Source organism: Bos mutus, chromosome 8 (genome assembly GCF_027580195.1).
Source record: "Bos mutus isolate GX-2022 chromosome 8, NWIPB_WYAK_1.1, whole genome shotgun sequence".
Classification (NCBI taxonomy): domain Eukaryota; kingdom Metazoa; phylum Chordata; class Mammalia; order Artiodactyla; family Bovidae; genus Bos; species Bos mutus.
In genome coordinates, this window is record NC_091624.1 from 83312164 (window position 1) to 83338532 (window position 26369).

The window sequence follows — 26369 nt, forward strand, 5'->3', positions numbered from 1 at the left end:
GAAAAGGTTCTCTCATTAATAAGCTACAGAACTGTGATTGAATATATCAGCGCTGTTAATATATAAGACATTTTAGCACATACATGCACCAAGTATTATGCTTTGCATTTCAATATATTGTCTCATATAAGCTAGACAGTGTTTCCCTAAAATAGGTGCAATTATCATTCCAGAGCTAATAAATGGTTTATTACCAGGTCTGACTCCATAGCCTGAGATCCTACCCATCATGACCTAAGAACTTTTCATGTAGAGTTCAGTCAATTAAAATTCCAGCAGATTTTAAGTGGAACCTGGCAAGTAGTTCTAAAATTATCTGAAAAGGAAAATATATTACAGAATTTTCCCTGCCAAATTAAAATTGTGGAAATGGCACAGGAAAATACATATATGTTGATCAACAGAACATAATAAAGAATGCAGATATAAACTGATCAATAGAACATAATAAAGAATGCAGATATGTAAACATAGGAATTTATTTTATGATTCAGTTAAAATTTAAGTTGGAGAAAGAATAATGAATTACTTAATAAATGATGCTGAAGAAACTGGTTATCTGTTGCAACAAAAGTGAAATGAAACCCATATGCAAATTTCTAGATACATTAAAAAGATAACTACAAAAACAAGAGATGGGTGTATGGAGAGTATTCTTTACAACCTTGAAACAGAGACAATCTTTCTAAATAAGACACCAAACCCAAAAGCCATAAAGAAAAGAGTAAAAGTTCTGGCTACATAAACATTTTAAACTTCTAAGACAGGCAAGGAGAAAATATTTAAGGTACTGTATATGGACAAAAAATTACCTATAATTTATAAAGAACTCTTTCAGGCCAATAAGAAAGAGACAAACAGCCAAAAGAATAATAGATACAGGGTGTGAAGAAACAGTGCATTGAAAAAGAAATCCATAGCCAATAAACTTGGAAAAGTGCACCTAAAAAGTAGTATTATTTTGTCCATAGGATTGGCAAACATTTTTTTAATTGATAATATCCACAGTTGGCAGAGATGTTGGAAAATAGAACATATACCGTTGCTACTATTTAGAAGTCAGTCTTAGTATATTCATATTAAAAAAAAATGTAATGTATATAGAGCCTATTTGGAAGCCTTGCTGTATTTATTAAAGATTTAAATGCATGTATTATCAAACATTTCAAAGTATACACAGGAGTACTATTCCTAGGATTCTATACTGTTAAAACATACACACGTGCAAGGGTCTATGTATTATAGTACATACTGTATTGAAACAACCCAAATGCTCTTCACAGGGAAGTAGTTAAAGTATGGTACAATTATATTACCTAATTCTCTTCCTTTGGAGAAGGCCATGGCACCCCACTCCAGTACTCTTGCCTGGAAAATCCCATGGGCAGAGGAGCCTAGTCGGCTGCAGTCCATGGGGTCGCTAAGAGTCAGAAACAACTGAGCGACTTCACTTTAACTTTTCACTTTCATGAATTGGAGAAGGAAATGGCAACCCACTCCAGTGTTCTTGCCTGGAGAACCCCAGGGACGGGGAGCCTGGTGGGCTGCCGTCTATGAGGTCGCACAGAGTTGGACACGACTGAAGCGACTTAGCAGCCCAGCAGCAGCAGCAGCAGCAACTCTCCCTTCATTGGGTAAAAAGTAAAGCAAACAGAGGAAGTATCTCCCAGATTCATTAAATGCAAAGTCTATTCCTAGGAAAGTCAAACTTCAATGCTAATGTTATCTAAGGATGGGCAGGGAAGGAATGATAAAGTGAAAAATCATATTGTGGCATCAGATTTAAATCTTTTACAACAGGACTGCTTTGATGAACTACTTTAGTAATGTAAAAAAACAAGGAACAATTTGAACAACATTTTTAAAAGGTTAAACGCATTTTGCAATAAGCAGATCCAACATACCTAGAGAAAAATTCAAGCACAGTAAGGTAGGATGACGTCAACTAAATTTGTTTTATAACCCAAATCCTTTTGTGCCCAGTATAAGTGAAAAGCACTTTCTAGAAATGTCTAGACAACTTTTTAACAAAACTTTTTGTTTAGAAATAATTTCAGACTTTCAACATAGTACAAAGAAAGCCTGTATGCCATTTATGCAGATTCATCTAATGCTAATATTTTGTCTCATTTGCCTTATACTCTGTTTTTCCCTCTCCCTTCCCACCTTCTTTTCCCTTCTCTATCTCAATAGATTAAAATTTTTTTCTAAACCATTTGAAAGTTAATTATGTATATTGTGACCCTTTACCTCTAAATATTCCAGTGCGTATTTTTTTTAAATACAGATATTCTCTTACCTAAGCGCAGTACAGTTATCCACATCAGAAAATTTAACTACTTTAAACTTCTGTCCATTTTCCAATTTTGTCAATTAACCCAATAGAGCTGCTTTGCAGCTGTTTTCCCTGCAGTACAGGAGCTCATCTCAGGTCCAATATTGCATTTAGCTGTTTCATCTCCTTTGCCTCCTTTAATCTGGGACATTTTCATAGCCTTTCTTTGCCTTTCAAGACAGCAACATGTTTTGAGTACAGCCCTCTTTTTTTTTTTTTTTACTAGAACCTTCCTTATTTAAAGTTTCTCTGACATTTCCTATGATCAGATTCAGGTTAGACTAGTACAGAAGAGACCCTGTGTCCTCGTCAGGTCACTTCTAGCTGGAGGCACAGATCCTGTCTGCCCCCACTGGTAATATTAACTTTGATCACCTGGTCAAAGTAGTATGTGATCTCTCCACTGCAGTTACTATTTCTGTCTTATAAGTCATAAGGACTCCGTGGTGAGACCAGGGTAAGACCAGATCAAGAACATGCTCCTCCCCTAAACTTGTCTCTGTCACCTACAATGATGGCTGCCTGACTCATCTTTCCCAGGCTAGTTAGTTGATCACTGTTTTACCACCTCCAGCACTCCCTCCACTTTTACCAACTGGCCTTTAGCATTCTGCTCAAAGTAAATCCCTCCCATCTCCTCCACCTGTCTAATTGGTCACCATCCATATGGACTCCAGGAGACATCTTCAATGGTCTGTAATACGTTACTGTACTTATTTTGATGCTCAGATTGCCCCAGAATTGGTCGTGGCAACTTTCACATTTCTCACTCTTTACTCCCTTAGAGCAAATGTTAATACTCAGAACTTGCTTATTATAAGAATTCTGTTTTGCCAAGGAATCTTACAAAGTGAGACATATCTAAATGTTAACAATAAGACTCAGTGATTTTTCTGAGCCCCCTAATGAAAACTGAGGCATGTAGCCACTGACCTATACACTTGACACCCTGATATACATTACAAAATGGACTTTGTTAAAAAGAGAATATTAAGGGTCTACTTGATTGGTGCCATCTGAAGCTGAGTTTCCTTACTAATTCTTAGCTGATCTTAACACTTAAAAGAACCTAAAGGACCGTCAGCAGTTGTATCAGAAAAATGGTGCTGGTGCAGGTCTCTAAAACTTAGTCTCTTTAATAATTTCCTTTTAATTAAGAGGAAGAGCTTCATGTTGATGTATGGCAGAAACCAACACAATACTATTAAGCAATTATCCTCCAATTAAAAATAAATAAATAATTATTTTTTAAAAGAGGAAAAGATACCTATAGTGAAAACTGGCAAGAGTGTGCAGCCAACTTGAAAATAATTCCCTGGTAGATCAGATGGTAAAGAATCTGCCTGCAATCCTGGAGTCCCAGGTTCAATCCCTGGGTTGGGAAGATCCCCTGGAGAAGGGAAAGGCTACCCACTGCAGTATTCTGGCCTGGAGAATTCCATAGACAGAGGAGCCTGGTGGGCTACGGTCCATGGGGTTGCAAAGAGTAGGACACAACTGAGTGATTTTCACTTTTCAAAGTTAAGAAACTGAGAAACATCTGGAAACAACAGAACAAGTCAGAGCAGTCAATGGAGTTTTAATGCATACAAGAGAAATTTGAGGAACTGCAGTACAATTTACAAAGACAAGAGTTCCTGAGAGTCTGATTTATGACTATAAAGGAAGTAAGTTGTTTCTGGGTTAGAATTAGGTTACACCCATTGAGATATATCCATACAGGATCCAAAAGGCTGAGGTCATCTTCCTGCCCCTTTCTGATTTTTTTCTGCTATCAAGCAAGCGTAAGAAACAGAACTTGTTTCGACAGCAGTGCTCAGCTTCCTTTCTCTGCCGTGGAGCATATAATAGAGGCAGCAGAGGTGTCTCCATTCTGGCTTCCTGATCCCTGAACTGCCATGTGTTGGGAACTTAGTTCTAGAATCATCAGCCACAGAATACCAGCACCTCCCCTAATGAGTCAGTTCTGGATTGGTACAGAGAGCCTTTCACAGAGGCTCAGCCTAGAACCACAGCTATAGCCCCAGCCCCTTCCTGCATTTTTAAAACATCTGTCTTACATAAACTCATACATTCTTTCTTACCTAAATTACAGCAGTTTCTGCTTCCTGCACTGAAACCTGATAGAGTGAGAGGGATGACAGAGAAGAAAATAAGCAAACAAGATAATGCAGACGGTGGTCACATCTATGAGGAAATACACAGGATGTGTAATAGAGGGAAGAGAAAGACTGCTTGGAATATGAAACCCAAGGAAAGCAGCATTTGGAACTTGATCTTTAAAGTGAGGATGGAAAGTCGAGAAGGAGCTGGTCATGTGAAGAACTGGTGCAGTCTGCCAGGCTGGGGAAATCCTTAATGCAAGAGCACTACGGTAGAAAAAAACTGAGCATGTTCAAGAAATCTAATGGAAGCTCCGGTGGCTAAAGCAGAGGAACAAAGTGGAGAACGGCAGGAGATGAGCTGTAGCAGGAAAGCAAAAGAAGTGTGCATTTGATCCTAAATAACAGTCTGCAGCACAGGAGTAATGTGATTACCATTTGTAAAGGAGCACTTAGATTGCAGAAGAAGAGTGGACTGCAGAAGTGAAACAGTTTGGGTGTCATTTCGAGGGCTCCAGAGAGTTCTGGTACCTTAGTTCTTTATGTCTCAGCGCAGAAAAGAATTTAGCAAGAGGCAAGTGATAGATAAGAAGTGATTTACTAGAATAGGACGCCTGTGCTATTTACAAACAGGTGGGTGAGAGGGTGCTGTGCCCCCAGAACTTACTGGACTACAGCTCTATAATCAAAGGAAAAGTGGGGAGGGGAAGAACTTCTCTTTCTTGAGACATCATGCTTCCATCATCAGCTCCTCTTCCAGGTTTAGCAGGGGAGTTTTGTTTCCACATGGTCAAGCTAGGTTCACAAAGGATCATTTTCTATGTGTGCAGAGAGTATATTTTAAGGATCATTAACTTAACTGAGCTCACTGGGCAGGATGTAGGTCTCATGGCATCACTATTTTATTGTTTGGGGGCAAGTCTTATGCTTCTGTTGCATGGTTTCACTGCTTAGCAAGCCTGCTTGGTTTTAGGGTTAAAAAACCCTGTTCTCTTGAATAAACATGAATTTACAGGAGTCTCCCCTATTTTTTCTACCAGTGGGATTAACCATTTAATTAATCCCTAATGAGATTAACTATTTAATTACCTACTTTGTCCCTTTACTCTGTCAGAAGACAGGGAGGAAGTGGGGAGACCAGTAAGGATGTTCCCCCAGATATGCAGGGTGAGAAGATGGTGGTGTGGCCTGGGGACACAGTGGTGATAGAAAGGAGCCATGTTTGGGGGGTATTACTAGATTCAACAGGACTAGCTTATGACAGAGATTGGGAGTGGGGGGTGTAAAAGAAGCATAAATTGAGGAAAACAGAAAGGGAAAATAAGGCACAGGAAGGGCTTTTTAGGTTGAGAAATGCTGTTTTAAATTGCTCCCCCAAAGTCTTGTGTTTGCTCCTAAAATTATTATGGAAAGGGTACTTGTCACTAAATTGCCAAAACTGAAATGGAATGCTTTTCAGTCTTTAACAAAGAGATAGGAGTTCATTTTAGCATGTCACATGTCCCTCAGTTTAGCCTAAGCATGTGGAACCTGCTTCCTGAGGCATGCAGACTTAAAAGTTTTGTTATACATCAAAAAGGTTGACTCTTATCTAAGTTAAAATGTAATCTCCTTCATCATAAACTACAAAGGGAAGTAAAAGCAAGCAAGTCTTTAGAAGGAAAAAAAAAAGATTCTAAGCTAGTAACTTTACTTTTAAAATTTCCAGTGTAATTAGCAATACAGATGGATTGTGGATGCTCACACTTTATAAAATCATCTCTTATAAAGTCATTTTTACTATTTATGAAGTCAGAATAGTATTGTTTGATAAGAAAGAAAACCTCAATGTTTTCTATTTTGAAAAGTTGGGAGAAACCACCTCTGCACACACGCTAGTATTACTAACTAAGCAAATGGCTAGAAATGTGAACCCTTCAGGTTTCTGACAGCATTAAGTGTGTGAATAAATTATACTCATCCTCATTTGCTGAACTTTCCCTATTTAGCCCAACCAGATTACATGCGTCATTTCACTCTGTCCAACTCTAGGAATGAAGAAACTATGGCTCCAAGTGCCTTGCCCTTGGTTACCTGGCTTAAGCCAGCTGTCTGCAAGGACATTTACCATTCTTTGTATTTTTTTATAATTTTGTTTATTTTATTTTTGGCTGCACTGGGTTTTCTTTGCTGTGTGGGCTTTTCTTTAGGTGCAGCAAGCAGGGGCTACTCTCTAGTTACAGTGGGTGGGCTTCTCGTGGTGGTGGCTTCTCTGGCTGCAGAGTCTTCCCTGATAGGTCAGTTGGTAAAGAATCCACCTGCAATGCAGGAGACCCCAGTCCAACTCCTGGGTTGGGAAGATCCACTGGAGAAGGGAAAGGCTACACACTCCAGTATTCTTGGGCCCCCCTTGTCGCTCAGCTGGTAAAGAATCCACCCGCAATGCAGTAGACCTGGGTTCGATCCCTGGGTTGGCAAGATCCCCTGGAGAAGGGAAAGGCTACCCACTCCAGTACTCTGGCCTGGAGAATTCCATGGACTGTATAGTCCATAGGGTCACAAAGAGTTGAACACAACTGAGGCACTTTCACTTTCACTTTCTCTTGTGGCAGAGTGCGGGCTCTAGACTGAGCGCTTCAGTAGTTGTAGCTCTCGGGCTCTAGAGCACAGACTCAATAGTTGTGGCCTACAGGCTTAGCTCCTCTGCACAGCATGTGGGGTCTTCCCAGACCAAGGATTGTCCCCATGTTTCCTGCATTGAGAGGTGGGTTCTTTACCACTGAGCTATCAGAGAAGTCCCTGTGTGCATTTTTAAAATGAAAACAAAAACAAAACCTTCTCTTCCAAAACCAGATCTGAAAATTAATACCAGCAAATGAATACGGAATATCCAGGTGTTCAAATATGACTAGCTGAAATATTTTATACAATCTTTCTAGAATTTTTTTCTGCTCTGTAGAAGTCCAGCCATCCTTATGTATGATAAAAAGCAAAATCCACACACAGTTGCTATTCAAGTGAATGACTACAACTAAGCATTTATAGTATGGCAGGCTCTGGATGAGCTGTCAAAGTTGCTAGTAACAACTCTCTGAGGTGGCCATTAGAATCCCGCATTGACTGATACGGAAACTCAAGCTCACAAAGAGATTAAATAACTTGCCCAAGGTCACAGTGCCTGCAAACGACAGCACCCAACCTACGTCCACTAACCTGCAAGTCCGTCCATGTTCTTTCCTCTCTCTCACACGCCTTCCTAGGAACAGACACAACAAATCTGAAACTCAGGGGTGCCTGAAAAGAGGCAGATTTCATTTGAGACTTCTACTAAGCTGACAATTCCTTTTATTTAACTGCTAATAGTTTAGAAACGCAAATGCGTGTTTGTCCTTGTAGCAGCAAGCTAAACATGGTAGCCTCTGCCTAGCAAATGAACTAGAAAATCAGGAAAGCCATCATCTGTATATACCACACATCTTCTGCTGTATTGCAAACGAGACAAAATTATTCATTTGGACAAGGGTAATTCACTCAGCCCTGGAGCCGTCTTCTGATGATGTCAGAGTGTGAGAGGCATGTAAGCGCTGACACGAATGCACTCGGCTCTGCAGTCTTGCTTTCTGATGCCTCACACGTTTGCTTTGTCCTTGTCACATATAACGGCTGCTCTTTACTTCTACCTGGGAAATTCTGTTTTATCCTGATGACTTCTAATTTTTCAATTAATTTAAAGGTGAAAAACATATTGGAGGCGAGAACAGATGGACACAAGGAATGTTTCTGGGATCAGGAAAATATTCTTAAATTGGATTGTGATAGCTGCACAATTCTGTAAATTTATTAAAGATCATTGAACTGTACACTTTAAAAGGACTGAATGAATGGCATGTAAATTACACCTCAATAAAACTCCTTTTTTAAAAAAAAAAAGAATATTGAGATAATGCTAATAAATTATGGAGGTAAATTCTCCTTTCTTGACAGGCTAAAGATATCCTGTTGCTGGAAAGCACTGAAGGGGGTCCCTTTGCTGCTTTCTGTGGGTGGAAAGTTCCATCCTTTCCTTCCAGGACATCAAGGCTCTTAAATCCTACACCCTGCTGGCTGTCATAGCATGTATGGCCAAAGAGGAATATTTCTCCTTGGAAGCAGCCAGGAATGACTATTTAGCAATGACAATGACTATTTAGCAATGACAATGAGAGGACTGGAGGAGGGCATGGCAACCTACTCCAGTATTCTTGCCTGGAGAATCTCATGGACAGAGAAGCCTGGCTGGCTATAGTCCATAAGGTCACAAAGACTGAAGCAACTGAGCATGCGTGCACCCGAAGGGGAGGGAAAAAGGGAATGTCTGGAAAGGCTGGAACAGAAATGGTACCTGAGGGAGGTCTTCAGCGATGAACAGGAATCGGCCAGGTGAGGGAATGAACAGCGGATGAAAATGCTGAGAAGTGAGAAAAGCACATGGAGCCTGGAAGGGGAGTTATAAGCACTTCCACACGGCCAATATTCAAGGTCCTACAGGAGGGCAAACTCCTGGGAACCACTCCAGACCTACTGAAGAAGAATGGCTTGTGGTGGGACCTGGGATCATGCATCTTAAAAAGCCACCCACTCCCCTCACCAGGTTCCCTATGCACCCTAAAGTATGAGAACCACTGAGCAAGGTCTTAATAAGCTAGGTCTTAATACATCATGCTAAAATAAGATCATGGAGTTCGGTCCCATTCCTTCAGGGCAAATAAATGGGGGGGAAAATGGAAACAGTGGCAGATTTTATTTTCTTGGGCTCCAAAATCGCTGCAGAGAGTGATTGAAGCCATGAAATTAAAAGACACTCCTCCTTGGAAGAAAAGCTACGATAAACCTAGACAGCATATTAAAAAGCAGTGACATCACTTTGCCGAGAAAGGTGTGTATAGACAAAGATATGGTTTTTTCAGTGGTCGTGTATGGATGTGACAACTGAACCATAAAGAAGGCTGAGTGCCGAAGAACTGACGCTTTCGAACTGTGGTGTTGGAGAAGACTATTGAGAGTCCCTTGGACTGCAAGGCGATCAAACCAGTCAATCCTAAAGGAATTAACCCTAAATTCCTTGGAAAGACTGATGCTGAAGCTGAAACTCCAATACTTAGGTCACCTGATGCGAAGAAGTGACTCATTAGAAAAGATACTGATGCTGGGAAAGATTGAAGGCAGGAGTAGAAGGGGATGACAGACTATGAGATGGGTGGATGGCATCACCGACTCAATGAACATGAGTTTGAGCAAACTCAAGGAGATAGTGAAGGACAGGGAAGCCTGGTGTGCTGCAGTCCATGGAGTCGCAAAGAGTTGGACACGACTGTCTGAGTAAACAACAACATCATGCTAAGGTGTTTGCACAATACCTCAAAAGTAAGGAGATGCTGTGGACAGATTTTAAGTAGCAAGGTGAGGATGGATTTGAGCTTCAAAAAGATCACGGCACATAGCTTTGGAGGCAGAGCAAGAACCGTAGCACACCCTCGAGGACCTAGGAGTACACACACACTGCCACCTCCTTTACTTTTTAACCTCTTAGACTAAGTGCCTGCTAAGTCGCTTCATTCAAGTCTGACTCTTTCTGCCCCTATGGACTAGCCCACCAGGCTCCTCTGTCCATGGGATTCTCCAGACAAGAATACAGAAGTGGGTTGTTAAGATCTCCTCCAGGGATCTTCCTGACCCAGGGACTGAACCCATGTCTCCTGTGTCTTCAGCATTGCAGACAGATTCTTTACTGCTGAGCCACCTGGGAAGCCCCTTAGACTAAGTAGTCAAACACGTATTTACCTCTTATAGGCCACAGTCTCCTATTAATATATAGGTGCTTTATGATCTTATGAAAATATAAGAATTTTATGATATTCACTAACATGAAGGATGGAGAAGGCAATGGCACCCCACTCCAGTACTCTTGCCTGGAAAATCCCATGGATGGAAGAGCCTGGTAGGCTGCAGTCCACGGGGTCGCTAAGAGTCGGACATGACTGAGCGACTTCCCTTTCACTTTTCACTTTCCTGAATTGGAGAAGGAAATGGCAACCCACTCCAGTGTTCTTGCCTGGAGAACCCCAGGGATGGAGAAGCCTGGTGGGCTGCTGTCTATGGGGTTGCACAGAGTCAGACACAACTAAAGCAACTAGCAGCAGCAGCAGCATGAAGGAGGGGACCATCCTGCACAGCCTCACATTTGGACAAACTAGAAGTTACCACATATATCATTTGGGTGTCAGGGGGCAAGTGTCATTTTCAGAATATTATGGACACGGCCAAGTCTCTTGCTGACTAATATGAACACTGTTCTGCTGAAACAGATGGTCCATTGAGCCCATGTTTGTGCTCTCTTTTGTGGTGAATGGTTTCCCCTCTCCACTCAGAGAGGGAAAGGTGTGAGGACTATAAACTAGCAGAAGTAACCTCGCCGGAATCCTGAGATTAGCCTACGTAGGAATCCAGCTGGAAGAGCAGTCTTGTAGGACTCTGCATGGGCCTATCTTTATACAAGGCCAGGTCATTATTGGGTTGAGAAATCTTGGTCAAGTATCCGCAACATGCAGATACTTAATTATAATGAGGGCTGACATTTGCACTCCAAATGCTAAGTATTTCATAGGGCATTAATCCCCACAATAACCCTGTAAAGCAGGTTCTATTATCTCCATTAGACTGATGAAGAAACTGAAGCTCAAAGAGATTAACTCATCCCAGGCTGTATGTGAAGGAGCAGGGATTCCAACCCATGTCCGTCCGACTCCAGAACTTGTGCCACAGCGCTTCAGGGGATGCATGAAAAGAGTCTGAGTTTCCCAGTTTTGGATGCCTATATGAGTATTAAGGAAACAAGCAAATTTAATTCATAAAGCTTACAATACTTTATAAACAAATTCACATACAGTCCTAGAAACCACACAGTACAGGGGTCAGCAAACTGTCTCCACAAAGCACCTGTAAGTATTTAGGCCACGGAGGCCAAACAGTCCACGTCCCAACTACTAACTCTGACGTTGTGTGAAAGCAGCCCTGGGTAACACCTAAACAAATGGGCAGGTCTGTGTTCCAATAAAACTTTATTTATAAGAACAGGCAGGAAGAAGGCTATATTTGTCCTTGCAGCAAAGTTTGCCACCCCCTGACCTAGTGGAAAGGGCACTGAATGCAGAAACACTTGGCTCCTAACCCTGACTCCATGCCTAAGAGAGCTGGGTCACCTTGGGTCGGTTACTGCCTGACTGTGTCTAGGCTATGTACTTCTGCAGAAGTTTCTCCCCTATGGACTGCAAAAATGAGGTAAAATTATATTTAGACACACTAAAACAGATTCCCCATCAAACCCACAAATAATAAACACTGGCAGCAATACTTTAAGGTAAAGCAGAAGGGAAAAGAGAACTAACACATTAAGGGTGCTACCATCAGCCCTGAATATTCATTAGAAGGACTGATGATGAAGCTGAAGCTGCAATACTTGGGCCACCTGATGCAAAGAGCCAACTCATTAGCAAAGACCCTGATGCTGGGAAAGAGTCAGAGCAGGAGGAGAAGGGGTTGACAGAGGACAAGATCATTGGGTAGCATCACTGACTCAATGCACATGAGTTTGAGCAAGCTCTAGGAGATGGTGAAGGACAGGGAAGCCTGGCGTGCCGCAGTCCATGGGGTCGCAAAGAGTTAGACAGGACCGAGCGACTGAACAAAAATGTGCCAGGTGCTTTGTAAAGCAGAGTCTTATTTCAACCTGGGTCAGCCTTATGGGGCAGGTATCATTATTCCTGTTTTATAGATGAAAAGCATTAGACAAATTTAATAACGTGTCCAAGGTCACACAGCAAATGGCACGAGAAGCCTAGATGGGAACCCAAGCCAGGAGCAGCTGGAGCAGCTATTCTTGAACAAGGGCCGGGCTGACGATTTTGCACAGAAAATGGCATCTGAGTGCTTCTGGGAGGGGGTCGTGGAGTCAGGCCTCACTCCCCTCTCATCAGGACTCTCCCACTCTGTCATCCATGATGTCCGCCTCCTCTCAAAAAATATCCTACCCCATTTGGCCTGAGAAAAATAAAGTGAGACTCCGAGGTTTGTTGCTTTTAGTTCTGAGTGGAAAGACTGTGACTCATGCTTGGAAAAAAGACTAGGAAGCCCATAACTCTGGGCCAAAGCCGCATCTATAGAAGCGGAGCAAGAGAAAAGGAGGACAGAAGACACCCTCAGAGAAACCAGGACTGGTCCTGCGGACCGCACCAGAGTTGTGGGTCCAGGCAGCTGTGCGTCTGAGCACTTAGCTGAGGGTAAGAGTCTGTGTGACAAAACACAGTCTATGGAATTACTAGAACACGCCTGACTTGTCTGCCTCCTTAACCAGTGCATCTCAGTTTACAATCATCAGCTTAAAACTAAGTACTTTGGAAATGGGGCCAGGAAACAAGAAGATGAAACCAAGAAATGGGATTATCATTGCTTCTATTAAAAAAAAAAAGTAAAAGATACACATTTCCCATATGTGACAGGATACATCTGTCAAACAAGAAAATTGGAGGGAAAAAAACTCCTTAGCTGAGCGTTCAAGGCCTATCCGATTCTGCAGGAACACACACAGCAGCACTGCCTTCCTGCCTCTCACATATTCTTTGCTTCAACCTCCACCAAGCTTCCCCCATACTCCCCATTGCTCGTTCCCCATTGCTCCCTCTGCCTGAAGGAATCAAGCAGCGACTGGCTGCATGGTTGCCTGCTAAAATTCCACCCCTCAAACTCCAGATCAAATGTCATCTTCTAGACCATAGATGTCAGAGCTGAGAACTTCAGAAACAGATCATCAATGTCAACTGCTCCAGGTTACACAAGAGGAAACCAAGGCCCAAACTGGTTCAGTCACACAGCTGGGCAGTAAAGATGAGGTTTGGAAACCAAGTCAGCTGACTTGGGGGTGGGGGTAGGGAGACGTGTCACCACCATCCTCCAGGTGAGTGACTACCCCAGGAAAGCTCTCTTTTCCTCCTCCTCCCAGAGAACCAAGTGCCAACACACACTCTCCAAACTCCACTCCGTTCCAGGTGACAGTGGATTTTGTGTCTATATTCCTCGCCTGATCCACAGAGGTCAAAATCATGTCTTACCCATTATGTTATCCCAGTACCTAGCCAGGCCTGCACAGAATGGGCCTTCACGGCACTGTAACACTCATTCAACAAAACAAAATTCCAGAAATTCCCCTCCCTCCCCACCTCTGGGCCTGTCTCCCTCCAGGCAAGCCGCCTCCATGGTCTCCAGAGGAGCCACCTACAGCCCAAATCTCACCACACCTCTGCTCAGTTGAAACCCTTAAATGCCCACCGTGCACTACACAATATCCATGACTCCTCATGAAAAGCCTACAGGAGCCCTTCCTATCCTTCCAACCTCATTTCCTGCCACCAGGAGAACCACAATCACTTCTTCACTTCCATAAAACGTGTTAGTCGCTCAGTCATGTCCAACTCTTTGTGACCCCATGGACTCCCACCAGGCTCCTCTGTCCATGGGATTCTCCAGGCAAGAATACTGGAATGGGTTGCCATTCCCTTCTCCAGGGCATTTCCTGACCTGGGGAACAAACCCGGGTCTCTCGCATTGCAGGCGAATTCTTTACAGCCTGAGCCACCAGGGAAGCCCTTACTTCCATATCTTATGCCTGCTATTCCCTCTCTCCAGGATGCACTTCAGTCTCTTCTCCATGCCTAACCCCTTGTTCCTGCCAGATCCAGAATGTCTAAGAAATGGCCTCCTCGGGGACACCACCCCTGATTACCCATTCCCTCCCCTCACTCCGGATGAGATGCCCTCCTCCGTGCTCCCAAAGCACCCCAGCATCCCTCCTCCATAGTTCTCAGCAAAGAAAACTGCATCTATTTGTTCACACACCTGCCCCCACGTCTCACTAGACATTACTGAGGACAGGAGCACCTGGCATAAACCCAATACATTGTTAAGACTGAATATTCTTCTCCCTCACTAGTTACAATCAGATCCAACAAATATACACAGTGCATTATTTTACTACAATATTTTACAACATACATCCACAGATCTCAGAAAAAAAAGAAAAAAAAAAGAGCTCTTACTACACACCCTCATCTTTCAATAACGAGCCAAAATGCGTAACGGCATTATGAACTGCTAGGCAGTCAACACATGAGAAGTCCCTTTGAGAGAGGTGTGGTGACCTAGCCAGTATGGTCAACCAGCCAGAGTCGCTCTGGGTGTGTGACTGACCCCCACTAGGCACGGGGATAGAAAAGAAGAGTTCTGACACAGTTGGTGATCAAGGTGGGGTCTGACAAAGGGAAGCCCTACAGGGTCCTGGGTACTCATCTCCTGGCAAGTGAGCACACAGTGACTTCAGGAGACCCTCCTGAGCTGGCCGCTAGGGCCACTGAGACTGGGAGCCAGGAAGCTGTCAACAGCCAGCCAGATGGAAACCGGGAGCCTCACAGAATTCACAGTATCCATTTCACACTGCAGATAATTACTAACAGCACCCGTGTGCAGGGAGCTAAGATGGGAGAGCAAGCAGTGCACCCAAAGAAGGACTGACTCCTGCCAAAGAAGCACACCTGCACTGCTGGACTCAGGAGGAGGGAGACGATGTCGGGCAAAGGGGACAGGAGAGAAAATGAGGGCAAGTTTCACCCTCGTTTCTCATCTGAGAAAGTGGCATTCCCAGGAATAGATGAGCTTTCAAAAGACTCAAAACTGAACATGCCAAGAAAACTGCCTGTTCACTAGAGCTGACATCCAGGCTGACAATAAGCTGCTGCTAATTTTTCCCATCTTACTCACCTGCAGGACCAATTTACAACCTCCCTTCCACAACCTTGCCCAGATCCATTCACTCAGAAACAAATGGCCGAGCTCCCTCAATGAGGAAGGCACAGTGAGCCACGCAGGTGAGTTTTTTGTGCCTGAGGTCCATGCCCTCCACACCCACTTGAAGGCTGAACCCTACCCACTCCTCTTCTCAGGTAACAGCACCTCCGCCAGCCGGCAGTCATCGGTGACTGGCTCCTCCCTTCCCCGACTCCACTGCCTTTCAAATAGGCCAATTCCTCCTCTCAGTTCTCGATGAGAAGTCCCTCCAGTCGGGCCTCCTCTCTTCAACCCCATAACTTTTGCTCCACCGCAGTCATCACTTCCCACTTGGAACTGTAGCAACAGCCTCTTTGCCCTTCCACCACCTCCACAGACTGGCTGCAGCAACTTCACCAGATTTAGCTTCCTAAAATAAGTATACCACTCTTGCCTAGTTAAGACACCCTCTGGGTCCTCATTTTTTGCACCTCTCAGTCCTCCAAGGCTCTCCACACTCTGAGCACCCTGCTGACCCCAGGGTGTGCTCTCCTCCCCGCCCACGCCTGGGCCTCATCACACTTGCTCCACCCAGCACATCCTTCTAACTCAGTTCAGGGAGCCAGATTCCTCCAGCTCCATTCTTCTTTCTCAAAATTACCTCTCCTATTGGGGTCTCTTGTGTTTCCATACACATCTTAAAATTTTGTGTTCTACTTCTGTGAAACATGCCATTGGTGATTTGATAGGAATCTGCAGGTTGCCTTAAGTAGTATGGTCATTTTAACAATATTGATTCTTCCAATCCAAGAACACAATATATATTTCCATCGGTTTGTGTCATCTTCCATTTTTTTCATCAGGGTCTTACAGTTTTCAGAGTATAGGTCTTTGCCTTCTTAGGTAAATTTATTCCTAGATATTTTATTCTTTTTGATGCCATGGTAAATGGGATTGTTTCCTTTATATAAACACTACTATACACAAAACAGATAATCAACAAGGACCTCCTGTATAGCACAGGGAACTATACTCAAAATCTTGCAATAACCTAAAATGGAAAAGAATCTAAAATATATAAATACATACATATATATATACATACATATATATATATACACAAATATACCTATATGTGTGTATGTATAATGGAATAACTTTGCTGTACACCTGAAACTAACACAAATCAACAATACTTCAATAAAAAATTTTTTTAAAGACCCAGTTCAAATACCACCTCTTCTTTAAAGCCTTTGCATGTGTGCTAAGTCACTTCAGTCGTGTCCAACTCTTCATGACCTGACAGACGGCAGCTTGCCAAGCTCCTCTGTCCATGGGATTTCCCAGGCAAGAATACTGGAGTGGGTTGCCATGCCCTCCTCCAGGGGATCTTCCCAACACAGGGATCAAACCCAGAGATCAAACCCGCACCTCCTGCAGCTCCTGTATTGCAGGAGGATTCTTTACTGCTCAGCCACCTTTGCCAGCCCCTAAACGAAGGCAACCAACCATTCCTGTTTGGACCTGTTATCCTGGAGTAATTACTGAAAGCACCATATTGACTTTCCCAGGTCCCTGCTGTGGATGATAAACTATATGGCTCTCCTACCTAAAATCTGCGCTGTGCTATACTTAATCACTGAGTCGTATTTGTGACCCCCATGGACTGTAGCCCAGCAGGCTCCTCTGTCCGTGGGGATTCCCCAGGCAAGGATACTGGAGTTGGCTGCCACGCCCTCCTCCAAAGGATCTTCCCAACCCCTGGGAATCGAACCCAGATAGAACCCAACCCAGGGATCGAACCCATCACAGGCAGATTCATTACCATCTGAGCCACCAGGGAAGCCCACCTAAAATCTACCCTGACCCAAAGACAGCACTTGTTACTTGTCTCTTTCGCTACAGTGTGCGTTCCTCAAGAGCGATCAAGACATCTCCTCTCCGTGTGGACTTCCAGCATCTGAAGACTGCCTGCACCTGGGGAGGTGCTCAGTGAACACAAATGGAATGGAAGAATGAATCTGATTGCAAGAAAACTGTAGCAATCAGTTTTACCCAGACAGCATCTAAAATGCCACTAGGGAAATTTTCTAAATCACAATTAAACCAAAAAAATCCTGGGCAAAAAAAGCAAGCCATGGAAGCATCTGTCACATAAACCATTTCTTTCCCTAATCCAGTGTTTCTCAACTTTTTTTCAATATTGTCCTCCCACCTTGAAAGCCTTTTCAGACATTTTTCTCCTAACCCTATGAAATGTTAATAGCACAGAAATATTTCTGTACTTTATACATAAAAAAGCAAGTATAAGGTTTACTCTTTTTATTCAAGAATAGGTTCAGAATGACAATAAAAATGTTAAATTACATTTTATATTTTAAGGTTACTAACATTAAACTTTATTACTGTATTTACTGAGCAACTTGCAATGCAATTTTAATGTAAAATATTATATATCAGATTACATATAAAATTACCAATTTCTACATAATAATAGCAATGTAACCAAATTTTTCAAAGACTTTAAAAACTGCTCCTTTTCCAGCAAAGGTAAAACAATTGAAAAAAAGAAATCTTCCTAAACGTTATTTTTAATGAACTTAACTTTTGTTTTATATGAGAAAATCATTTTTAACTTATCCAGCTGCTAAATATTCATTCAGATATCATCAATATTTTTTCTTTTTGATACTTGACATAGTTATTGGTAAGCTCAATAACTCTAATAATTAAGAAAATAGAAACTACTTTTATTTAATTTTCAAATCCCAAGTCACACACAGAACACTAAGGGCCAAACATAAGCACTTAACATCCACAAGACAGCCCAAAGCAGCCCATACATATAAGGAGGTCACCAAGATAGACAGACTTCAGGATTAAGCTATTGATGGTCAGAAAGGTCTACAGCGATAGCCATATATTTGCCATAGGTTTGGGTTTTTTTTGTTTTTTTGTTTTTTTTAATTTTTATTTTATTTTTAAACTTTACATAATTGTATTAGTTTTGCCAAATATCAAAATGAATCCACCACAGGCATACATGTGTTCCCCCTCCTGAATGCCATAGGTTTGTAATAATGACCTTGTATACATTCTGTATATCTTCCATGAACTTCATGTCAAAGTTGCTTGTGTGATACACAAGAAAAACCAATGAGAGAAATTTAAATGTTAAGAAACAGTATTTTAACCACCAAGGTTTGAAGGAATGTCTGGAACCACTGGAATGTCTAAGAAGTTTCTGTCTTCCTCCAGAACCAATTTTTGCTGCCTCTGAGGTTGCAAGCCCTAACCTCTTATGGTTCCCACATTTTTCCTCCTAGCACCTAAAGATAAAAAAACAAAAACACCAGTTTACCTAAGAAAACACCCATTCCACAGCTATCATAAGAGCCCCACTACTACCATCATCTCCTTGGGTACTTCAAAGGAAAAGGGATTCCCATGTTATCAGCATTTTCCCAAAAAAAGGAGCCTCCCTGCCTCTAAAACATATAGACTTTCAGAGCTTGGAAGAATACTCAGGGCTTATGGCACCCATTCATCTTCAGATGAGGAAACATAGAAGAGCAATAAGAGGTTGAGAGCCTGGGTTAGTCAAGGTCACTCTTATCGTTATAGATAGAGACCTCGTCAGTCTAGGTCCCTGTTGTATCTTCAAGCTAGCACCAGGCTGGGCACATAACATAATCAGATGTTTGTACACTTAATGAATGAATGGCTATTGGGTAAATGAGTGACAGATTTGAGAGCCCAGTTCACCTAATTCCTAACCTACTACTTTTCCAACCAAACCACCTGGTCCCCTTTTACTTCCATATGAATATCAAATAGTGACCTCAGTCAGTCAGTTCAGGCGCTCAGTCGTGTCTGACTCTCTGCAACCCCATGAATCGCAGCATGCCAGGCCTCCCTGTCCATCACCAACTCCCTGAGTTCATTCAAACTCACATCCATCGAGTCGGTGATGCCATCCAGCCATTTCATCCTCTCTCGTCCCCTTCTCCTCCTGTCTCGAATCCCTCCCAGCATCAGAGTCTTTTCCAATGAGTCAACTCTTCGCATGAGGTGGCCAAAGTACTGGAGTTTCAGCTTTAGCATCATTCTTTCCAAAGAACACCCAGGACTGATCTCCTTTAGAATGGACTGGTTGGATCTCCTTGCAGTCCAAGGGACTCTCAAGAGTCTTCTCCAACACCACAGTTCAAAAGCATCAATTCTTCGGCGCTCAGCTTTCTTCACAGTCCAACTCTCACATCCATACATGACCACTGGAAAAACCATAGCCTTGAGTAGACGGACTTTTGTTGGCAAAGTAATGTCTCTGCTTTTGAATATGCTATCTAGGTTGGTTATAACTTTCCTTCCAAGGAGTAAGCGTCTTTTAATTTCATGGCTGCAGTCACCATCTGCAGTGATTTTGGAGCCCAGAAAAATAAAGCCTGACACTGTTTCCACTGTTTCCCCATCTATTTCCCATGAAGTGATGGGACCAGATGCCATGATCTTCGTTTTCTGAATGTTGAGCTTTAAGCCCACTTTTTCACTTTCCTCTTTCACTTTCATCAAGAGGCTTTTTAGTTCCTCTTCACTTTCTGCCATAAGGGTGGTGTTATCTGCATATCTGAGGTGATTGATACTTCTCCCAGCAATCTTGATTCCAGCTTGTGCTTCTTCCAGCCCAGCGTTTCTCATGATGTACTCTGCATAGAAGTTAAATAAGCAGGGCGACAATATACAGCCTTGATGTACTCCTTTTCCTATTTGGAACCAGTCTGTTGTTCCATGTCCAGTTCTAACTGTTGCTTCCTGACCTGCATACAGGCTTCTCAAGAGGCAGGTCAAGTGGTCTGGGATTCCCATCTCTTTCAGAATTTTCCACAGTTTATTGTGATCCACACAGTCAAAGGCTTTGGCATAGTCAATAAAGCAGAAATAGATGTTTTTCTGCAACTCTCTTGCTTTTTTCATGATCCAGCGGATGTTGGCAATTTGATCTCTGGTTCCTCTGCCTTTTCTAAAACCAGCTTGAACATCTGGAAGTTCACGGTTCACGTATTGCTGAAGCCTGACTTGAAGAATTTTGAGCATTACTTTACTAGCGTGTGAGATGAGTGCAACTGTGCGGTAGTTTGAGCATTCTTTGGCATTGCCTTTCTTTGGGATTGGAATGAAAACTGACCTTTTCCAGTCCTGTGGCCACTGCTGAGGTTTCCAAATTTGCTGGCATATTGAGTACAGCACTTTCACAGCATCATCTTTCAGGATTTGAAATAGCTCAACTGGAATTCCATCACCTCCACTAGCTTTGTTTGTAGTGATGCTTTCTAAGGCCCACTTGACTTCACATTCCAGGATGTTTGGCTCTAGGTGCGTGATCATACCATCGTGATTATCTTGGTCGTGAAGATCTTTTTTGTACAGTTCTTCCATGTATTCTTGCCACCTCTTCTTAATATCTTCTGCTTCTGTTAGATCCATACCATTTCTGTCCTTTATCGAGCCCATCTTTGCATGAAATGTTCCCTTCATATCTTTAATTTTCTTGAAGAGATCTCTAGTCTTTCCCATTCTGTTGTTTTCCTCTATTTCTTTGCATTGATCGCTGAGGAAGGCTTTCTTATCTTTCCTTGCTATTCTTTGGCATCTGCATTCGAATGGGTATATCTTTCCTTTTTTCCTTTGCTTTTCGCTTCTCTTCTTTTCACAACTATTTGTAAGGCTTCCCCAAACAGCCATTTTGCTTTTTTGCATTTCTTTTCCATGGGGATGGTCTTGATCCCTGTCTCCTGTACAATGTCACGAACCTTAGTCCATAGTTCATCAGGCACTCTATCTATCAGATCTAGTCCTTTAAATCTATTTCTCACTTCCACTGTATAATCAGGGATTTGATTTAGGTCATACCTGAGTAGTCTAATGGTTTTCCCTACTTTCTTCAATTTAAGTCTGAATTTGGCAATAAAGACCATCAAATCTAAATTAAGTGCTTGAAAAGCTTCCAAGCTCTTTTAGTTTCACACATCCAGTAAGTTTAAGAGCAGGGTCTTGTGCACCTGTGGTAGAGCACTTCAGCCCATTGAAAGTGAGGGACTTTCCACAAATGAGCTAAGGGTACCGGGTCTACAAGGCAACATTTCTTACTTGCTTACCCTGCCTTGAGCTCTTTTCTAGAGTTCTTTTTCACATGCCACATCTCCATACCCAAACTGGGAACCGCAGAAAGTCAAAACTGCCTTCCCTTTCTAAGGCACCTGCCATGTTTAAGCACAAAGCAAATGTTCAGTAAATGTTTGCAACATTTATTCTGGTGGAAGCAGGGCATCATGAGGGACAAAAGCAGATTTGGCATGAACAAAAGAATTCGGTTTGTACTTTGCTCATTTCCTAGAACCAGTATAGTACCTAACATGTAACAGGGGACTAATAGTTGGGGGATTTTAAAAAATGAATAAAAGATATGGCCAAAAGTGAGTAATTATTAAGCTTTGTCTTCAATTCTGTAGTCATTCATTCACTCCACAAATACATATTACCAACTATCTTGTGTGCTAGGCTCTCTGCTGCTTTGAAACCTAATTTCCCCCACAGAGTTAGAGCCATCCTCCCTAGCCAACGCCTGGCATTTGGTTCACCTTGCAGGCAGAGGGCACAGCTAGCGTAGCCCTATGTTTCAATACCTATCGTTCAAGCATTCTATCCCAACAGTGCCCTGAACTAAACAATTATATCTAAGTGTTGCAAAACAAATAATCACAATTAAGGGTTGCAAATCTTTTTCATCAAGCCCAGGAATTTAAGTTTTTTACTCCACATTTACTACCTACTCCCAATCTTATTTCCTCAGGCATTACGCTGATTAAAATTGTTATACATAGAAAAGTGGCTGGAAACTAGGCTAGCACATCAGATTGAGACCACACTGTAAAGAGCCTTGCATGCCAAGAACATACGTGCGTGCTAAGTTGCTTCTGTCGTGTCCAAATCTTTGCAACCCTATGGACTGTAGCTTGCCAGGCTCCTCTGTCTGTGGGATTTTCCAGGCAAGAATACTGGAGTGGGCTGCCATGCCCTCCTCCAGGGGATCTTCCTGACCCAGGGATAGAAACCAGGTCTCCTGCACTGGCAGGTGGATTCTTTACCACTGAGCTACCGGGAGAAGCCCCATGCCAAGAACATGGATAGTTAATTTAATATACAGCTGTGCTGTGCTAAGTCCCTTCAGTCCTATCCAACACTTTGTGACCTCATGGACTGTAGCCCACCTGGCTCCTCTGTTCATGGGATTCTCCAGGCAACAGTAGTGGAGTGGGTTGCCACGCCCTCCTCCAGGGGAATCTTCTCAACCCAGGTATTGAAACTGCATCTCCTATGTCTCCTGCATTGGCAGGCAGGTTCTTTACCACTAGGGCCATACAGCAGAGAGTCATAAAAACCTTTAAGGGAAACAGTGAATGTATAGTCAGAGCACCAAGAAAGTGTTATGTTATCTTTTACAGAAAAGATCTAAGACAAGAGGAAAGAAAAAAAGCTGGCTCCAGGTCATACCAAAAAGACAATCTAAAGCTACAAATAAAGAAAGGCTGTCACAGATGAAAATGGCAACGAATAAGCCATTTCATCCTTTGCTTTTATGTGTAACTTAAAAGTTTCAACAATAGACGCAGCCATGCAAACTCTAGTTCATTGATCGGTCGTTTGAAGTCCTCCTTGGAAGGCACAGGCTGTAAGAAAGCTTCTGGACAGTCCGGCGTGCCCTCTTGTCTGCCAGTCGTGTAAAAGAGCTGGAGCTTAGGTTTTGTTGTGTTAAGGGCTACATTTAAAACACAGTATTAGTTGCCAGAAGTTTCTCGACATTGAAAAGATGGGCAGGAATCTTAGCCCGCCAACTCCAAGATCTTCCACTATTGCATCACTTGAAATGAAGCCTCCTCAGGCAACGACTTGTAAAATTCAAGTCAGGTAAAATGGCAGCAGCTGCTGCCGGCCGGCAGCTTCAACTTCAAGAGCGAATAAGAGAGCGTGTCTCTGCGGAGCTGCCAACTGCTCACAGCAAGTCAATAAATCAACAGGTCCTGCGCGCGCGCCCGAGGGTGCTCAGACCCCGGCGCGCCAGCCACAGGAGGAAGTGGCTAATTACTTAAAGACAGTACAGAGACCGCAGTTGAAGGTCGGAGTCGGTTCTCCCCGCGCCTTCCCTCCGTCTACCACCCACTCTGGAAATCTGATGGTGAAAGCACCAATTTCTAGGCTGCTGCTCCAGGCCCCTAGCCCTCCGACCCAAGGACAGCTCTGCCTTGCCCGCTGGTGCAGACAACCGGAGGGCTCCTTCTTCCTCCTGCTGGCCCCCTCCTCTCATCGACTGCAAGCCCTTCGATTCTGCCACCGAAAACTTCCATAGAAGGTGAGATTCCCAGATCAGGAGACGGTTCCACAAACTCCAAAGCGCCAGTGTCGGAACTTCAGGGTCAGACCGGTAATGCCTAGGCGTCCCTAGTAAGGCTCAGAACTGCTCTATACTGCGGGTCCTGCGTTCCGCGCGCTCGCCCCCATCCACTAGCCGCCCGGAAGCGGTGCCCTCGCTTCCCACGACCCTAGGCGTGATGCTTGGAACCTCAGCAGCGCCTCCAATCCGAGCGCCGCAGAGACCCTCCTCGCTCCAGCAGGGACGGACTTCCCAAGGTCGGGTGTCCCCACTCGCAACCCCCGTCTCCTCCGGTCGGGAGACTGTAGGTTCCAGACGGGCAACCAAGGGGGCGGGGCCTTGGCCGTCCCTGCCGAGCTCGCTCAACCCTGCAGAGCTCGCTCACCCCTCCCGGGCTCCAGGGGTAGTGCCCACACTCCCCACCGGCCAGTACCTCGTCCACTTCCAACTCTGCTCCGTTGCCGACGAGCGCCATGTTCCTCCTCCGGCTGCCGCCGCCCAAAAACCAAACAGGGTGCTCGGAACCAACTCAGTTTCTCAGCCCGGGGCTCAGCCCAGCGCCAGCAAGGGAGGAAGAGGGCAGCCCAGCGCTCCCGCCGGGTCCCGGGCGGGGCCAGCGCGCTGCTGAGCAAGTGCTTTCCCCGCCCCCGGCGCCTGCACATCCGCCGAGCATCCATTTCTCAAGCCGGCGCCGGGTGGCCCCCTCGACATAAGCTCCGCCCCTTGCAGGCCTCGCCCCACCCTCTACGAGGCTCTGACTAGAGAAGCCAATCAGATTCTTGCAACGCGTCTCCACCTCCAGGCAGCATCCACTTCGGATCCACTTGGGCGGGGTCATTCCATGGGCGGAGTCACTTTGTGGGCGGAGTCACTCGGGAACCTCGCAGGTCTCTCGCACCCTGTGGAAAGGTATTGAATACCTAGGAGTATTGTAGCGCTCTGTGCGGAGGCTATTGCTCGCCACCGGCCAAGAGAGCACAGGCTTAGCGTGGCCAAAATGAAAGCCACGGTATCCCCGAGGCCCATTTGAAGTGTCCACCTGGTCCCTGAGCCAATGCCAAGTCCCTTCCCCCGCCAAGTGGGCACTGCGTCTCGCAAATGGCGAGGCAACCTCGCGTCAAGGTCACCAGTCACCCAGAGGTTTTTGTCATTCCACCTACCCAGACACTGAGGGACATCGTCTTCTCATACAGGGATGATATGTTTGCTTCTGTGTATGTCTGATAAATTAAAAATCATGGGACAGATACTTATGCAACTTAGAGTTCTCTTCTTCCAATATCTGTCACAATGACCCCTTTTGTAATCCCAAATATATGTGCATAAGTCGTGTTTAAACTATATACCCATGAGGGTAGGGATGCTGTGTCTTCTTGAAAGTTGTATTCCCAGCACCTAGAACAGTGCCTTGCAGTGGGTGCTCCAAAAATATTTACTGGCTTCCTTTAGAAATTGATTCCTGTGTCTAACACAACTGGAAAATTATAAGCTGTATTTTAGGGGTATTGGGGGGGCATTAGTCAGCTTTGTTTTACATACAATAAAATTCACCAATTTTAAGCTTCTAACTTGATAAATGTTTACAAAACACCATTCCAATCATAATTTAGAACACACCCATAAAGTTTCCTGTGCCTGTTTGCCATCAATTTCTTTTGCCCACTCTCTGGCCTGGGACAACCACTGATCTGCTTTCTATCACTTCATTTTGCCTTTTCGAGAATTTCATATCTATAAGTCAATCATAGGGCACATGGTCTTTTGTGTCTGGCTCATGACAGGCATTTAACGGTCATCCAGTGACAACTATAAAGATTGCTAACATTTATTGAGTACTTCCTACATGCCAGGACTATCCTGAGCCCCTTGTTTAACTTACCTCATCTATCCTTTGCCCCATGAAGTAGATACTGTTAACTTACAGATGAGTAAAATGAGGCTCACAGGGTTCAAGTAATTTGTTTGCAGTCAGACATCTATTAAGGAAGTAAGGATGCCAGAATCTGAACTTCAGCATTCTGACTTAATGGTGTGGTGGTAACCATTGTTCCACACTGCCTCCAACCACCACCTTCCCCTTCTTTCTCCCTATTTCAGTAGAACAGCTGCCTGCACATGTCTGTTACATGTACTTTCAGTGAGTCAACTTTGCATCCTTGAAACTTGCTCTACAGTTTTAATGAGTCACTACATACCTTTATACTAGAAAAATGAAATTGTTCTGCCTCACAAACAGATTAGATTATGGTGATGACTGCACAACTGTATGATTCATTACAAATCCTTGAATTGTATAATGTAATGGGTGGATTTTATGCCCCTATATATTATATTTCAGTATCACAACTTTTAAAAACAGGCTAATACATTCTTGCAGCACTCTTAGAATCAGGTATGTGTGGTTAGAAGGGACCTGGGGTCATTTAATTACAATACCCCTGAAAGTTTCCATTCCTCCCCCAACCTCCTGTTTATACTTAGCTTTCTGAGGCTGGATTTCCTGTCTGGGTCCAGATCCTACTCCTTATTGCTCATGCATGATTCCATTTTTTAAAGTTCATTGGCTCCCAAATTAATACCACATTTTTTAACATTAAGCCATCTTGTGGTGGCTTCTTCCTCTCCCGTATACTTTGTTATTTTCTTTCCATTTCAACTCCTCAAATTTTAAGGA

The 26369-nt window shown here is 43.6% G+C and overlaps 1 protein-coding gene across 3 annotated transcripts in view; it reads right to left on the minus strand.

Moving 5' to 3' along the window:
• The window catches only part of TTC39B (tetratricopeptide repeat domain 39B), a 159740-nt gene extending 134482 nt beyond the window's left edge, over positions 1-25258 (minus strand). For all 3 annotated transcript variants that reach the window (XM_070375919.1, XM_070375920.1, XM_070375918.1), the window contains exon 1: positions 24129-25258. Coding sequence is in view for 2 of the 3 variants with exons in the window: in XM_070375920.1 (XP_070232021.1) it covers positions 24129-24170 (42 nt within the window). In the remaining variant the exon portion in view is untranslated. The remainder of the gene's footprint in view (positions 1-24128) is intronic.
• Between the last annotated feature and the right edge of the window lie 1111 nt (positions 25259-26369).